This window comes from Eupeodes corollae, chromosome 2 (assembly GCF_945859685.1).
Source record: "Eupeodes corollae chromosome 2, idEupCoro1.1, whole genome shotgun sequence".
Classification (NCBI taxonomy): Eukaryota; Metazoa; Arthropoda; class Insecta; order Diptera; family Syrphidae; genus Eupeodes; species Eupeodes corollae.
Genome location: NC_079148.1, coordinates 25,958,270 through 25,976,249, shown reverse-complemented (window position 1 = coordinate 25,976,249; position 17,980 = coordinate 25,958,270). Strand labels below are relative to the sequence as shown.

The window sequence follows — 17,980 nt, the reverse complement described above, 5'->3', positions numbered from 1 at the left end:
CGCGGTAACCATTTGTAGCCATGTTTTTCTACTTACAAGTTTCCTAATTTTAATATATTTTTCTGAGCAAATGGATGGAAATTTTTGATTTTTTTTATATACACATACTCAAAATGAAAAATAATTAATCTGTCAAAGTCGCTATAGCTTGGATGTACATGTACTTTAAGTCATAATCTAATAGCACGTTTCCACCAAAAAATAATCCGAGATTTAAGGCAAATGATTTAAAATAAATCATGAGGTGTTTCCACCAAAGAAAAGGAGATTAATTTGACTTTGTCATAACAACCAATCGTAATTAGTTTTATTTTATTTATACTCTCCGAAACAAAAGTTTGTTTGATTTGGCAAACTAATGTTTCTAAGTAGATTTCAAAGAGTTTCATTTGAAATCTTCATTTGAGGAGATTAAAATTTCTATTGTAAATCTGTGAGATTTCAAGGAGATTTGTGACAAATCTAGCTAAATCTCGGTTTAGTGCACGGTGGAGACGTAGTATTATTATAATATACAAAATAGATCTTTTATAGTTCTTAGAAAAGAGTGGATCTTAATTGAGTACATAAAATCTCGATTACACATTCAATTTTACGATTGGTATTTTGTTAAATTTTTTAATGATAGATATCCTTAGTTTCTTTGAAAGAAAGATTATTAAGTCAAAGAAACTAGAGATAGCATTTAAGAAATATTTATAATTATGTCCACTAAAGCTACAAAAGGGAAAGCATTCCCAAAGAATGTGTAGAGGTTTTTTGTATGAGAATAAACTGTCCATATCCAGTATGGTATCAATGGTCTTCCAAAAGTAAAATTATTCAGCGTTAAATATATTTTCAATTTAAAAGACAGCTTGGCATCACTAAGTTGCAAAAATAACGCCCTCTACCAGCTCTCACAGACAACTCAAGTTTCAACCACCATATTTGCATTTTTCCGAACTCAGACGATTGCCCATCAATAGCTCCGAAAATAATCCGATTCCGCCATTTCTTTACGCGAAAGTGTGGTCGCGTTTCACTGTACTTTTATGAAACTTTTATTTTATCTTATTTTAAATATAATTTCCACATACAATTCCAACTAAAGTTGATCCATAAACATAAATTAAGTGATTAATTAAATAAAACTCATTCTAATTCAGCATAAATTTTCGATTTGAACAAAAAGAAAAAAAATTGTTTCAAGTTAAAAAGGAGTAGAAAAAAAAAGAACAAAAATGCAAAGTAAAATGGGTTCGTTCTTCATCATCTTCATCTCGATCTCCGCCGTGTCGTTCGTACTCCGTCGGCAGTGAATGATGAGAATGAGAAAGAAATAGCAAATAGGAAAACTTTATATAGCTATAGCGCGTAGTGTGTGTGTGAGTGAAGGAATAAACAAATATATCTTATCAATTGAAAAGAAAGAAACAGCTTTCTTTTAAAAAACCGGAGAGGTTCTCATACAAATAAAAGCTAGAGCGAGGCCAACACATTCTTTTTTATTTTTTGACAGAAGTAATATTTTTTGTGTGGTTTCGCGTGGATTTTTGAAAAATTCGGAATAAAATTTAAAATAATTAACAAAAAGTTGTAAATTCAAATAAAATTGTAATTCAATCGACAATTGGGAACGCGGAACACCCACAGAGCGTTTGGGAGTAGGATTCTTTTTTGTTTTTAGTTGAAAAGCAAGCTTTGTCGCCGCTATTCGCCCATAGAAAAATGTCGGAGCCTGATAGCCCCACACGTCGGGGCGACCTGCATCATCACCACCACCACCAGCAGCAGCAGCAGCTCCATCAATCAGGCGACGAACGTGATGAAGCGAATAACGTAAGCATAGGAATTGAAATAATAAAAATTACAATAACAAAATCAATTAAAACATTCTCAACTCTAAAAAATGTCATTCTCCATCACATTTCAGTCGATTATCGGAAAAGTTAGGTCACGCGTCTCGAGCATCTTGCCACAGCAGCTCACCAAATGGTTCTCACCATCGGCCTCAGCTGCAAACTTATCTCAAAGCAACGGTGGGGTCGGAGCGAGTCGTAGACGACGCCGCAATGAAGAAGACGATCATGAACCCCGCGCGGATAATTCGGACAACGATGAAGACGACGATGGCAGTGACAACAGTGGCGGAGAGGACGCCGACGAATATTCATCTCCAATATCGGCTCAGCCGCCAACTAAAAGATCCCGACTAAATGTTGAGGTATGAATTTATGTGCAAACTTTCTATACAATTCTTATGCAAATGATATTTGCCTCTTGTAAGGAGGCGCATCGATCTCAAGTGGGGTCAATAGCATTGTGCATCATCTTCATAATGTACCTGAACCCTTAAAAACGCATTGCATCATTTTTGTTACGCGCCACTTTGTCTGCAACAACTGGCAGAGGCGAAGGCAACTGCAAGTAAAGTGATGAAACAGAAACTTGATTGAATGTGATGCCTTTGAATGTAGGTATCCTTTGTAAGGATGCCTTTTATGGAAGTAGGAATTAAAATCGATAAAATGTTTGTGATGTCCTAGTTTTGGGGTTTTCAGATGATTTTTAAATTAAATTAAAACTTCATTCCATTTAAATGGTTGAGAACAAATTTCAAAAGAACTGTACTTTTACCTGCATAGTTTTTTTTTTCGGGGCAAACAATAATTTTAAATTCACTTTGTACGTCTTTGGTTGTGAATTACATGTAATTAACATTAAGTTGCATAGTCTTTCGCAAACTGAACTTAAGGGTAAATGTATGCAACTTCGCATTGTCCTAAGAAGTTACCTAGTAGGACTCTGATCACTGCGGGCTGCGCGCCAGAATTGTGTCTTGTATAAAAGTCAAGATCAAAGAGACGAGTGTTAATACACTGCTAGTCAGTTGTGTAGGGTCTTGTTCTTTTGCGGGTTAGTAGAATATTAAAAAAAAAAAAAACGTAAAAAAATATAATTTAAATAAAATAATGCAAAAATATTTACATTGATTTTCTTGTTTGCCTTGAAATATATAAACAGTAATTCAATAGGTTTTTTGATATAATTTTCTACATTTTAAGACCATAACAAAGGTTCTCAGTGCGACCGTCAGGAAAGGAAAAGACAATTAACATTCCACATTCACGTAGTACGGCAAAGGAACTAATCTCTATACTTAACAGTACGATTGATTTTAAAAAGGGGTTCGTTCTACAAATGTATGCAACAAGGAAAGTGAGGAAATCTTCGGTTAAGTTTTAAATATTCCTTACAGCAAAAAGGAACATTAATTATTATCACTTTAACCGCATCTCGAAGGCGAAGGGTAAGGACTTTTATATACAACTTTAATATACATAGACATCAAGTCTTTTCTCCTGTCTGCGCTTGACAGTGTCTTAAATCAGAATGCAAAAAAAGAAGCAGGTTTATTTCCAAAAAAAGTTTAATGCTATTATTCGACTACATCATCCTCTAAACAGCTCCTAAGAAAATATGAAGACGAACTTGTAAACGGTATGACTAACCTTCAGGTCACTTGTTTTGAATATAGGTCAGGAAGGTATTGATGCCCGTGGCATGATGGTTAGTGCCTGTGCCACCTTAAGTTTTATTCACGGGTACTGCCTCTTGCGAGGAATTGACAAATTCTCCAGGAGTAATTTTTGTCATGAAAAAGTGATTTATCAAAATTTGCCTATGATGCTCATGATTCTAGCGTCTCACATGAGCTAACAATTCTCCTTAAGGCTCTCCTCTCGAACAAGCGACAAGAGGATGGAGTGCCTTTTGCTTAACAACCAGTTCTTGGATCCATATATGAGTACTGGTGGTGTAGCACCAGGTTTAAAGTTATAGGAATATTTCTGGACCTAAAAACCTTTCACAGACAATAGTAGGCTCTATTGGATTTAAGCAGCCGGCCACGTATTTTTTCTTCTACATTGTTATCGGCTGCTGGTATTGTTTCAGGAGTTTCAAGGATTGAATTGCTTCAATACTCCGATAGTTTGGTTGTTTGTCCAACAGTACAGTACAGTATCTTATCTTTTGCAATAAATTTGTATGTTTCGAATTTGAAAGCTCTCTCTGTGATAATCTTTTATCTCTCCAATCATTGCAAGAGGCCTTCAGTTCTAGGAAGAGGAAAAGTCCCATTCGGATGAGGCAAATTTGGGCTGGTACACGCTTAAACACAATAGGTATACTAACTTTTCAAATGAAATGATTCAGCAATTCCTTACTGCTTCAATGTTTTCACTTGGTGTCGTGCCAGAGAATTCCAGGGCGATTTCTGACCGTAGGCGTACATGCAATTACAAATTTTACATTTTCCAATAAAGTTTAATTGGCCAGAATATTTGTAAGATCTCAGAGATGGTTGTATTCTCAGAAATAAAAATCTGAGAATAGAATTTTTATGATGCAATTAATAATTCCCTATCGCACAACTAAAAAGGGAAGAAAGTTTTACTGAATCCTCAGAAATCTTAGAAACATAAACGGACGAAATTATCAGAGATTTTCTAAGTTTAAGAAATTTAATTTAAGGACAAAGTTTATAATATTTTTAATAATATTAAAAGAATGGAAGACATTTTCACATCTCATTAATTTTTCTTATCCTTTTTTCGTTTCAATATTATTTAGAATTCTTCAATTGAATTTAAAAAAAAAATGTATCATATTTTATTTGCAGGAAACTAGAACCAATTTTAAGGATAATCAAAAATTAGTGTCGTCCACCCCAACATTGAGGGGACGCCAAAGGACGACATTTATAAGTTTACATGGAAATCGAAAAGAACCAGCTTACAATTTCGGTCCTCAACCGAAATTCACAACAACAAATACCCTGAGGAGTGTTGTAACCGAGCAATCTTCAACAGTTGATTCAGCTGATATAATTGAAGTTGTTCCAGAAAGAAATCTACTAAACACAAGCATGAGGTAAGTTTCAAACAAAGCACCAAAAGAAAAATTATACCCATTAAAATTCGCTATACTAAAAAATAAAAATGTTTGTTTTATGTTTCTTTTTTTTTTATACAATAAAAAAAGTTCCCGAAGAAGCCTTAACATACCTTCCAGCACATCAACCGAATCACATCGTAATCTAAATGACTTCAAACGTCGCTCAATGATGAGCATGAGGACAGCTGGAGCGGGTGTTGGTGTTGGTGTTGGTTCGGGTGCCTCTTATGTACCCCAATCGTGTACGGGAACAATAATTGAAGGAAATGATGACGAAGATGACAACGAGGACGAAGAACGTAGAGCAGTTACTCAAAATATTAACAGAGGTGACGAAGACCTAGAGGTCGATGATGACGATGACAATGAGGAGAGTGAAGAGATCGCCAAGGTCACATCAAAGAAGCCCAAATTCACGAATGGCAATCGAATGGGTCGTTCTTCTTCGGTCGCTACCGAAAGTGGAGAAAGTAGAAGCTCAAGTGTTGCCCAGGTAGCTGCCCCAAAATCTGGATTATTCAATCAGGGAAATCGTAGCCTGCGCACAATGTCGGGCAATGGATTGAATTTCTACAGCCACTTGGAGGGACGAAAATCGTTATTCTCAGAGAAGAATATGCCGGGTATGCTTAACAACTCGACACTCTCACTAACGAGCCTCAATCGTCGTCAATTCAATTCATCCATATACGGAAGCACTTCGGCCTTAAGTGACAGTCGTCTCTTGCACACGTCGTCTCCATTCTATAAAGGTCAAACAACGTATGGCGGAGCTGCTGCATACAGCAAATTCAACCGCAGTTTGAATCAATCGGTCCGCATTGCCCCCACTTTGATTCGGCCAACTTCAAGCCTGTCGACATTGTCGTCATCTACGAACTCACTGGCCCAAGGTAACGACCAATCTAATTCCACCGCCATTTCCAACACAGCAAAGAGAATCTTGGAGTTGATAAACGACTTCTCCACTCCACTTAACGATGCAAAGAAGATGGCAAGCAATATAAAGACTCCATCAATGCTAGCAAATCGCAATGCTGCTGGCAAGCGCTTTAGTGAAGCTGATTTGGCTTCGGCAAGAAGTGTCCGGCTCTCCACAGTGCGCAAACCCTACACACGTCCAGCCGTGACTCTAAATCCTACCAACAATGACTCCAAGAAACTCTTGCCGCCACTAAAGGAATTGCAGGTTCCATCGATGTCGCAGCTGCTGCAAATGAAGAAGATGCAAAATTGCACCGAGCGTTCTCGACAAATCGCCAATACATCAAAATCGGCTCTGAACAGAGAATGTGAGTACAAGTTGCCAGGGCAGGATGAAGAACAGACCACGGACAAAAACGCAAATAAACATGTCAGCAAGATCAAGAATAAGGTCACTGCAAGCTCAAGGGTGAGCTCGAAGAACAACCACGCCGAAGATGAGGAGCCACCAGCTCCAGCTAATCTTCCAAACATCGCATTTCCATTTATGCGGTCTGTGCCGAAAATCGATATTGCTGTTAATAATACTGCTGCTTCCCCGCAGCAACCCAAAGTCGATTTCAAGTTCGCCTCTGCTCCCGAAGCTAAGCCTACAAATAACTTTAACTTTGGCCTTGCCAAGGAACCAGAAAAATCAACAGAAAAGCCAAAACCCTCTGTAAACTTTAACTTCGGATCTGGCTCTTCATCCTCGACCACAACTCCTTCGAATTCTGAATTTAAGTTCTCATCCCCCGTCAGTGTGAGTTGCACTCCATCAAAAGGTGATATTGCTCCTATAAATAATTTCAAGTTTAGCTCGCCCCTCATTGTGGGACGGAAAGAAGCTGAAAAGGAAAAGACAGCGCCTCCCACAGCGGCTGCCTCACCTCAGCCTCAGCTGAAGACTGGTAGCGTTCTCGATGCCCTGAAGAAGCCAACTGAAAAGGCCGCACCCTTGGCTGTGGCCAAGCCACCTATAACACAATTTGGGGATCAATTCAAGAAGCCTTCCAACGAATGGGAGTGCTCGGCATGTATGATAAGAAACAAGGACACTGCTGATAAGTGTGTTGCTTGCACAACTCCTCGGGTTAAACCCGCAGCAGCAGCAGCAGCTCCAACTCTGTCATTCACAAACACCAACTCGTTGGCAGTGAAAAACACCTTCGGGGAAGCCTTCAAACCCAAGTCTGACACCTGGGAGTGCGAAGCGTGCATGGTGCGCAACAAGAGTGACGCCGCGGAATGTGTGGCTTGCTGCACCAAGAAGCCAGGAGCAGCTGCCGCATCGACTACTGCCAGTGCTCCTAAACTACAAACAACAGATGTTGGTTTCAAATCGCTTGTGGCACAACAAAAAGCCTCCAAGTGGGAGTGTGATGCCTGTATGACCCGTAACGATGCTGAACGCAATAAATGTGTTTGCTGTGAACAAGCAAAGCCAGGCACGCAGGTGGTCAGCGACAGTGTGCCTCAGTTCAATTTTGGCACGAGTAGTGCCTCCAAGTTCACCTTTGGATTCGGTGGAGCCGCTGGCGCCAAAAAGGAAGACGAACTCAAGGCAGAGGCAGTGGCGTCCAGTAAGACTGAGAACAAGTCTGGCTTTACTTTCGGCATGCCAGCGAAAGCAAACGATGCTTCCGTTTCCAGCAGCGGCTTCTCCTTCGGCATTAAGCCTCAATCAGACACACCAGCAATTACCTCCAAGGACGTTCCAGATGTTGTTAAAACAAATGCAACGACAGGTTTCAAATTTGGCGTTCAATCAGCAGACAGTAGTAAGTCGGATTCTTCTACTACCGCTACTACTACTCCCGCCACGGGTTTCAGCTTTGGCCTAAAACCTGCGGCAGCACCAGACACCAAGTCGGCTAATGTCACATTCAAGCTACCCTCGGCTACAGCTGAAATTAAAAACCCCACCAACACGAACTCCACAGTTACTTCCACATCTTCCACTCCGGCTTCGTCGTCAATGTTTAATACAATTACTTCATCGGCATTTGGCGGGGTGAAGAAACCCGAAGAAGTGAAGCCAGCCGCCGAAACTAAAGGCTTGGTTTTCGGAGCGTTAAATACAAATACAAACACAAATACTCCAGCCCCGGCTGCAGCTATCAAACCAATCACATTCAACGCTACAACGGATGAAAACAAAATGCCACCTAAGGCGACTTTTGGCAGCCCTGGATTCGTATTTGGCAAACCAGCTACAACGACATCGTCTGCATTTTCGCCCAAAGCTCCAACCACCATGTCTCCGGGCTTTGCTTTCGGAAAGGATATGACGAGTGGTTCAAGTACTGCACCTTCTCTGTTCGGTTCACCTTCGGCAGCAACGAGCTCTACAAGTGGCGCGCCCTCAAAGAGTGCAACACCTGTGTTTGGAGCCGCCGCCGGCGCTAACGCAGCTGCACCTGCCACAGCAACAGTCAGCAGTTCCACAACTGGTTTCATTTTTGGAAAACCTGCTACGACTTCATTATTTGGAGCAGCAGCTGCTTCCTCGTCAACCACAACTGCTACGTCTTCAGTTTTTGGTTCAAAACCTGCAGCGCCCAATTTTTCGGCTCCAGCAGCAGCAGTAGGAGCAACCACAACTTCCACTATTTCCTCAACAGGTTTATCGATCGCAAATACTTCCTCATCTACGAATCCCTCACCGGCGCCATTTGTATTTGGAAGTAGTGGAGGCTCATCTTCAGCTGCGAATACAAACAATAAACCGGTTTTCGGAGCAAGCACCTTCGAAGCTTCGTCGGGAACGGCTGCTGCCCCAGCAACAACCGCATCAAGTTGGCCAACAAACACATTTACATTTGGTTCGACAAAACCACCCGAAGAGCCCAAAAGTAACGCCTTGCCAGCTTTTGGATCACCCGCATCGATTTTCGGTCAAACGACGCCAATGTTTGGTTCTAGCCAACAGCAACAGCAACAAGTAGGTGAGGTGAAACCTATGGTTGCAGCAGCTCCTCCATCAGCAGTACCCTCATTCGGAACACCCTCAGCAACCTCCACAATATTTGGTTCGAATACAACAGCCCCCTCAGGTGGTGCGTCTTCGTCCAGCAATATGTTTGGTTCCTCAAGTTCCACCCCTGTGTTTGGCTCCTCGATGGGTTTTGAGGGTTTCGGAGCGCCAGCCGCGACTGCAACGGCCCCTGCTGCGCCATCAAACAGCAGCACTAATCCAGCTGCGATGCCAACATTCGGTTCCTCCGCGTTTTCAAGTGGATTTGGCTCACTAGCAGCTGCCTCATCGTCAGGCAGTGGAGATGGAGCACCAGCGCCCAAGAAAGCCGATATGGCGTTTAACTTTGGCAGCGCACAGACTTCAACAAATGTAAGTTTCTATTGTAAAAATCGATTTCTTCTAAACAGTTTTTTCTTTAATTGATTACTCTTGTCTTCTTTTTGCAGAGTGGCTTTTCTTTTGGAGGAACCGCCAATAAACCCGCTGCGGATGCTGTATTCAAGTTTTCAACGTCGAGTACACCTAGTTTTAATTTTACAGGGGCAACAGAGGTAAGATTAGACTCAAAAACAATTCTCTCTCGGTCTCGTTTTTGTAGAAATTATTTCTTTTCTCAAAAAAAAAAGAAGAAATATTGTATTTTTATTTATATCTTCTTTTTCAAGTTCTTGTAGTTCTAATTTAGTTCTTATCTATTTTATTTTGTTTATTCCTTCTTTCCCCTTTTCAAAAATTCTTTGTAAAAAAATTCAAATAAAATCAAAAAAATATGCGAATCTAACAATGATGATGAAAAATATGTAAAGTCAACCAACATAGCACAACCGTTTCAATTTGGAGCTCCGACCAGTACACCGGCTGTTTTTAATTTTGGTGGTGTTGAGGTAAAGACATAAATATTGATGTTTTTGTTTTTCATTTCCTTTTAAATCATTTTTTTTATTGTGCTTACTTCATTTTTTGTTTTCTGTTTTTGCAAACTCAACACATACAAAAAAGAACAGTCATTAAAAAACATTACTACACATTTTAATCAATTCAAAAATCTGAATTTTTAAGAATGCTTAAAGAAGAGTGTTCATGTTATTCCAGGCTAACCATACACATTTTTGAATGTTTTATATTGTTCGCTGCTATATGCTTGTCTAATGATAAATAATATAACAATATGATAACATATTTTTAATTTGGCTTTTTTGTGCGCCCCCATTTCTGTATTTGCATATTTTTTAACAATTTATACAATTTGTTTTTTACTTTTTCTATTTTATGTTACTAACTTCATTTTATTTACTAACAGAACAAAATATTTTCTAATTGCTTTTGAAAGTTTTGTGTTGTGTGTTTAATTTAGGAATAAATAACCGAATATTGATGTTTTCTGAAAATCAAAAAGAATTGAAAATTAACCTAAAAATATTAGTTTTATGGTTATACTGCACTCCAGTCCTTCGATTCCAATACACTCTTGATGTAACTCCTAACACTTTCCTTGAAAATGGTTCAGATTAAAAAAAGGATTTTTCCGTTGAAAGTTACAGGTTTTTTAATTTGTCTTTATTCAAATTTTGTATGGTTCGAATGAAAATATTGCTGAACAAAAATAAGAGTTAAAACAAAGTATTTCAACTGAAAAGTGAGATTTAGAAAATGTTCTTCAAATTTTAATATTTCGGTCTAATTTACTTTATTTTTATTTGATTTTATTGTTTTTCAAAATAAACCCCTCCAAGACAATCAAAGCGTTTTCACTAATTTAGCAGACATTTTTACAAATTGCGTAAAAGATCTTACTCACTTTACTTTTGATGGATCTTACAATCGAGGATGAAATACGAACTCAACAGCCGGCTCTGTCCATAGCAACCTACATCCAACTCAGCGTGTCAAATTGGTTAAGGCCAATAGTTGCGTTGACTTTCTCTATTGCGTACGCCACCTGTGTTTGATTCAAATACCGTCTGTCTGTCTAATCACTTCTCATGCCGCAGCCATCTCATCCACTTTATTTTCAGCTTTTTGAATATAGTAAAGTCACTCTCGTTGTTGAATCTTCACCCGAGCTTATTTTCATGAGAGATTTTCGAAGCATCATTTTTGAAAGGGTCAACATCTGATTATAATCTCAAAGGACCCTCGATTGTCGATCGTCTCTTATGGAGATGGCATAGCAATTTAACATTCACCTCTGTTGGGTGCCGAGCCACAGAGACATCACTGTAGAGCCGATGAACTCGCTAAAAATGAAACCGTCATACCTATTTCACCTGAAAGGCAGCACAGCTTTTGCGGTAATAAACTCAGGTGGCACAATTTACCAACATTCGCAGCCGCAAAACTCATATGGCCTTCACTGCACCTAAAGCGCTCTAAAGACTTGCTATCGCAAAGCAGACTTCATATTAGCTCCCTAATAGGTGTCCTTACGGGACACTGTCTTATAGGCAAACACGCAATACGACTTAATGTAGCCTCAAATGACTCCCGCAGGAGCTGTATGAACGAGGAAGAAGAGGAAACAAACTGCATTTGCCCTGCTCTATCATTAAGACGCAAACTTCATCTGGGAGACTACTCTTTTGATAATCCCATTGAACAAGCTAAAAAGGATATCAAATATCTTCTTCGCTTTATAAAAAGCTCGAAATGGTTCGACTAGTAACAAGTAATTCTCTAGATTCATGTGGTATCACAATGGGCCTTTACTTTTGGCCTAAGTGTGTGGATTCTGAATTCGCAGCCACTTTAACCTTACCTAACCTAATATTTGATTCTGGCGTTGGAACCCGTTGTTCCAAGAAATGTTTGTTTGGTCTATAAGAGCAAGAAAAGGACTTTTTTGTGGCAAATCAGCCAAATGTTTTATTTTTCAAAAATGTAGTTGTTTTCATGAAGAACGATTTCATATCTTGTTTATTTTCCACGTTTCAGCTAAGAATTGGCTATTCTGGGGTTTTTCAACTAATATAGTAGCCACTAATGCAGGCATGTTTCAGACTTAGAAAAAAGCATCTTTTGTTTGAATTTGCACCTAGGAAGAAACACATTTGGATGGATTTAGTTAAGTTAGTTAGTTGTAATGACTTTTAGTTATCTTAGCCTATTTATTGTGGGTCAAAGCCCTCTACCAGGTTGACAATAAATAAAAATCGTAAGTTATTTACAAAAAAAATTTTAATCTCCCTCTAAAATTCGTTTTTTGTATCGAAGTGCAGCTACTGTATAGTTGTTTAAAACATTCCATCCTTTTTGCTGTTTAAGATGCTTATTGTCTCTCCTTCTTCAAGTTTTTTTTTTACAAAATACCATAACACGAAGTTCTTTAAAAATGGTACAAACTGCAAGAAAATGGAAAACGTTCTCCTTGGTGTTCATGTTGCAAAGTTCGGAAATAATTGGTAGATCCGTTCGGTGGGGTATACAATTTAAACTTATTATTTCACCTCTTATTTTCAAGAAATTACTGATTTTTTCAACAGAGTAGCAATCTAGAAAGTATGTGTTTTCACTAAAATAATGGTTTAATTTTCTATTTTAATTCCTATACAGTGAAGCTCCAGCATCTTCAATGTATCTATTATATTAGATTCTACCGAATTTATCTAACAACAAGTTGAATTTCTCTCTTAGATATGAAGGTTATTCTTTTGTCTGGATATCTAACTCTACTCCACACTCTGATGCGATTTCTATCCACACGCCCGTTTGAATAATATTTCGCATTACTATGTTTGGTATTCTAGTTTCTTCCATCTCTAAAACTTTGATAACATAATTAAAATGCAATTCTAGGGTATTCAAAAACATAAGGGGAGTACCAGTTTCAATATACAACATATAATTTGGAGTTTTTTTCGGTAAACGGAACATCCTCTTTAAAAAATAGCGAATAAGTTTCGACAGATTCATATGTTCTGTATCCCTAAAACTGTGCTTCGTAAAGGACTGAAGCTGCGGTTGAATGAAATATTGTTTGTTTTGCACTGTGCGACACGTAATTGTTACTAATGCAACGTCCCCAAATCGATGAAATTGCTCGTTTAGCATCTGATAGTTTTTCATCGAGCTGTATATTTACATTTAAGTTCGCCGATATCATCATACCAAGATATTTGTATTTGCATCTTCTCCATTGAACTTCCACTTTTTCAAGCAAGCATATCGACCGCCGCCGTCTCTGAACACCATAATTGTGGATTTCTCCAGGTTGACTGTTAAATTCCAAGTCTAACAATATATGTTGAGTCTGTTAATCATTCTCTGAAGCCCATCCACAGAATCAGACAGAAATACGATGTCGTCCGCATGCATTAAAGCTGGAATTATTACCCCGTTTGGATTTAGTTTATCTCGAAACAACCTCAACATATCGAATGCTATTTAATTTAAGGGTTATAGACATAGGTCATCATCTCTAGCAATAATGTATCATCAAAATATATTTTACTCGTATATCGAGCCATTGCCGATATTGTAAATCGTAAGCGCCAAAAAAACGTTTATCGTAAACGAAAAATCAAAAGTTTACTGCTAGATACTTAAACCATTTTTGCTTAAGAAATTATTTCAAATTATTAACTACACTTTAGATAGAATTTGGCAATAGGTTTATGAATTCATGTATTACAAACAAATTTTAATAATGAGCGTTCTTGTTTTATTTATAATGTTCCTTATGATAAAATTGTGGAAAGGGTTTGATATAAAAATAACAGATTTTGGACGAACTTCACGATCCTGCGGCGTTGAAAACAAAAAAGTAGGCGAATTTTTTTGACAAGTATACATTATATTTTTATTTGGAAGCTTTAAAAATAAAGTCATTCAGATGACGATTTCTGATTTTGACGCAAAAGGAATACAAATGTAATGGAAATGTTGGCAGAGCCTTCATATATTGAATCCAATTACCGCGGTTGAGTTGAGCTCTTCCAATTACCGCGGTTGAGTTTCTTACACTTTGGACTATAACCTTCGACGAATGAAGAGACTTCTCTGGAATCACGTAGAGGTTCTCCTTCCACCAGCTACGAAGATTTTGTTTATTTACCTCCTTTTTAACGATCCACATTAAAACGTTTAAGAACTGTAACCTTGTAAGAATAGAAAGAAACGAGTACTCTATTACAAATGCGCTCTGTTTGTTGGACCTTTCTCCCAAGGGAGTTGGTTATAGTACTGAACAAATTGTATATTCATCTTCTTTCCCAACTCAAATAAAGATGGCGCTATAATTTTTTTTTAATCATTTTAACTACATATTCATCTTGATCGTGTAGATAACCTTCAACTCTGGGTCCTTCTATATTCAATCATCTAATCGATTATTTTGTACATACATTTTTTATTTTTTTAAACTTTGTGACGAAGTCATCCTTTGTGAAGAAGTAATTTTTCGAATAATTAAATCATCCTCTACACCCCTTGAAAAATGTATAAATCTTCATTTGAATAGTGTTTTCAAAGACAAACAACAGTTGTTTCTGCAAAAAAATATTTTGATACTCAACATTAACACCAAAATATGTCAAACATGATGAAATGATTCCCATTTTCCGGCAGTTGGATGTAAAGATCTTAGTTTTCTAAGTTTCAAATACATTTTAATCACACGTTTTTGAAAAAAAAAACTTAATGCTTAAGTATTAATATTACATCAACATGTTTTGATTTGACCTTGAAATTCAATTTCTATAAATTTCGTTGTTTGTTTTACTCCTTATTTGCTTAAAATTGACAAGTCAAATATTTGAACAAAGCTACTAATGTGTCTTTTATCCAACAACGGTTATAAACACGCTGTTAGAAAAGCTGTTTTATTAAAAAAACTAAAGTATCGTTTTTATCAGAAATGCAGCTTTTTATAAATTTGATATCGTTCGATGGCAACTTTAATTAATTAAGATAAATTTTCTACATTTTTCGTTAAGTGCAAATTCTACAAATGTAATCTTAACTTGTCGCATATTCTGACACTACAATAAAATATGTATGCATATTTTGTATTGCAACATCAAATTTCTAAAACATCAAACTCGTACAAACTCCTGTTTAATGTATTTTTAATATTTCATGTTTTTTTTATAGTCTCATAGAGCATGAAGAATTAGTTGTTGGATTTCTCTGGTTGTGGGTAAAGACGACATGGTTTTCACTCGTTCCTTTTATTCTTTCAAAGAACACCTTGCAAACAATTATTTCAAAACTTTTATTTTTAATTCATTTTACACACGACCATAATTTTTTCCATTCTATCAACTTTTTTTTATTCTTTTTGTGTATTTTTAAATCTTGCTTTCCATTTTCTTCGATCATAATTTGTTAAAACAAAAAATTCAAAATAAAGCCAAAACAAAACAAAAACACTATTTTCTTCTATTTATTTTTACAGGGTGCAAATTCCGGAGGGCCTTTCCAATTTAACGCAGCTGCTCCGACAGCAGCAACAAATAATATTTTTGCGTAAGTACCCGACATTGTCGAGTCGTTAAAATTCACACACACAAAAGAATCACCAATCTTCTTCTTGTTTACAATTGTTTTGATTTGAATATTGTTCTTTTTTATATCATTTATTTATGTAAATTTTTTTCGAGGAGGGGGCTGCTCTTCTCATCCACCGCAATTATAAAATGTGTTTTTATATTTATTATTTAAGTATCACAGATTTCGCTACCACCGCCAAAGTCCTCATAACAACATTTTGTCCCACAAGCATTATATTCATTGTTTTTATTATATTATTATTATTATTATATTTTTAACTCAGCATCTAACAAAATAAAAACAAAACTACAACATTTGTTTCGCATGAGTTTTGGTTTGTAAATTATACAAATTTGTATTTCATGAGATCCCACAGTAATGATTGTGTGGAATAAATGTCCGTGTTAAATTATGAAATTTTTAAATTTATTTTTCGCACTATGTGGGTTTTTAAAATGTATTTCTTGAAATTTTTGCAGACCGATGCCAACGCCAGGAATAGTAGGGAGTCAACAAGCAGCTCGTCGAAAAATGCGGCCAGTAACACGCCGGACGCAACCACGGTAGACCATAATGTTTTTGTTAGCAGTAGACAATGGTTGAGACCGATTAGGGACGACAAAAATAATAACAAACACACGTACATCAACGCCAATGCCATTAGCAGCAGCAGCAGCAGCTTAAAAAGCAGTACAGACTCACAACGAGCTTCTACAACCGCTGCATTAAATAATTTAAACAATAAAGAGCTTTTATCAACATCTTCTCCTTCAACTGTAATAGTACCAGCAGATTTATCAACAACAACAACAACAACACCAACAACAATTCAATCAGATCAAAAACCATACCATTATAAAAAATCTTTTTTAATGCAGAAATACAAATTTTATCGAACATCAACAGCAACAACAACAAATGAAGCAGAATCAATAAACAGAAGTAGCAACAGCGGCAGCAGCAGCAGCAGCATTAATCGAAGTAACAAAGTCAGCGATGGCAATGGCGGTGACGGTGACCACCACGACCCAAAGGACGACATGAAAAACAACGACAAAGCATCGGCTGCCCCTGATTTTAAGGATCATCGGCATCAGCATCAGAATAAGGATGACCTATATAATCTATCAAAGACAGACAACGTTAAGACTGGCGACGAATCGACAAACCCAACTAAAACAATTAAACACACATCAACATTAACATCATCATTTCATTCAGTTAAGGATTTTATTAATAGTGGCCACAAACAGCAGCCAGGCCAAGATGAGATCAATAGGATCAACAGAACTGTGCGGCAAACACCACGTATTCGTCTGCCCTACAAAAAGTTTACTATCACTTCTTCCACCAGTAATAGTAGCAGTGCAAGTAGTAGCAAATATAAATTAATCCGAAAGCGATCTATATCCAGAGAGGACAAACCATTATCCTCAAAATCAACGAAAGCAGCTGCAACAGCAACAGAAACAGAAACAGCAACATTACCTGTCAGAAGGACTCTTCGGACTTCACTTCCGCCAAAACGAGGTAAATTAACTTCATTTTTAGCCAACAATAGTATCACCACCACTACCACCACAGCAACCACAACCACAAACACAAAACCCTATCAAGATCCAGCAAAGTACAAGTACGTTAAAAAATCGCAAGGAAATTGAAATAAAGGAACAGTGTGACTAAATGAATAAAATCATAAACCCAATTTATTGTATGACAAGATAAATAAATAAATAATAAAGAAAAACAACAACAAATAAAAAAACTAACAGCGATTTGTTCCTAGGCAGTAAGACAAAAACAAAATTTTGTTTTGAAATTAATTGAAAATATTTTTTTGTACTATTTTATTATAATTATTAATTATTATTCTTCTATAAATATTATATTATATTATATAAAAAAAATATTTTCTATTTTAATTGTTATTTTGTAATTTATATTAGTAAAACGAAAACAAAACAAAAATAATAGTTATAATGCTGAACAAGAAAAGAAAACACAATGAAAACTAAAAAAAGTTATATAAACAAAAAATATTGCTTATACGATGTTATTATATATTTTTTTTTTTTGATTTTCTTCTTATTTTTTTTTTGAACGGAAAAGAAGTTAGTTATTATAACAATTTTAAATCATTAAGCAGTTAAACAAAAAAGTAAAGAAATAATTACAAAAAAATATAAAATAAAACAAATACGTGTAAATAATGTAGGAGTAAAAAAACGATATTTTTGAACCTTAAAATGATGAGTTATTCTTTTTTTATTTGGGGTTTTTTGTTTGATGTTCTGTTTTTAATTTGGGTTTTGAGTTGCAATTTAGTTTGTTGTTTGGTTCGTTATATGATTCGCATTTCGTATTTTCTTCTGCAGTCAAGAAATACATTTAAAGTACATATCTACATTTAAACAGACACTGATAGGTTTGTTGTGTTCTTAAATTCCGCTTATTGTTAAAATGGCACTATGATCCGCAGATAGAGGAAGGCGATCAACTAGAAAGCGTCTTCAAGCAATTTTGCTTTATTTCGTTGGCTCTGGTTACAAATTATTATCTCGTCCTTATTCCTGATGTGAAAACACTTTTTGTGTACCTCATCTCGTCTAC

The 17,980-nt window shown here is 36.7% G+C and overlaps 1 protein-coding gene across 3 annotated transcripts; it reads left to right on the top strand.

The window, feature by feature from the left end:
• The first annotated feature begins 1,005 nt into the window (after window positions 1-1,005).
• LOC129944443 (nuclear pore complex protein Nup153) lies at window positions 1,006-17,175 on the top strand. 3 transcript variants are annotated; one of them, XM_056053872.1, is made up of 8 exons: window positions 1,007-1,821; window positions 1,916-2,206; window positions 4,667-4,917; window positions 5,029-9,253; window positions 9,331-9,435; window positions 9,691-9,768; window positions 15,276-15,346; window positions 15,850-16,087. In XM_056053872.1, exons 1-8 carry the CDS (start codon window positions 1,711-1,713, stop codon window positions 15,935-15,937), a joined length of 5,220 nt encoding a protein of 1,739 aa, XP_055909847.1. In that variant the 5' UTR covers window positions 1,007-1,710; the 3' UTR covers window positions 15,938-16,087. The 3 variants fall into 3 exon arrangements, with proteins under 3 accessions (XP_055909848.1, XP_055909847.1, XP_055909846.1); XM_056053873.1 differs by lacking the exon at window positions 9,691-9,768 and having other exon boundaries at window positions 1,006-1,821; XM_056053871.1 differs by lacking the exon at window positions 15,276-15,346 and having other exon boundaries at window positions 1,013-1,821; window positions 15,850-17,175.
• The last annotated feature ends 805 nt before the right edge of the window (window positions 17,176-17,980 follow it).

Bases quoted from the DNA above. Each gene is read 5' to 3' on its own strand.
- LOC129944443 (XM_056053871.1), top strand. From the start codon at position 1,711: ATGTCGGAGCCTGATAGCCCCACACGTCGGGGCGACCTGCATCATCAC. The intron at 4,918-5,028 runs GTAAGTTTCAAA...CAATAAAAAAAG, and splicing joins CTACTAAACACAAGCATGAG to TTCCCGAAGAAGCCTTAACA. The intron at 9,436-9,690 runs GTAAGATTAGAC...AAATATGTAAAG, and splicing joins ATTTTACAGGGGCAACAGAG to TCAACCAACATAGCACAACC.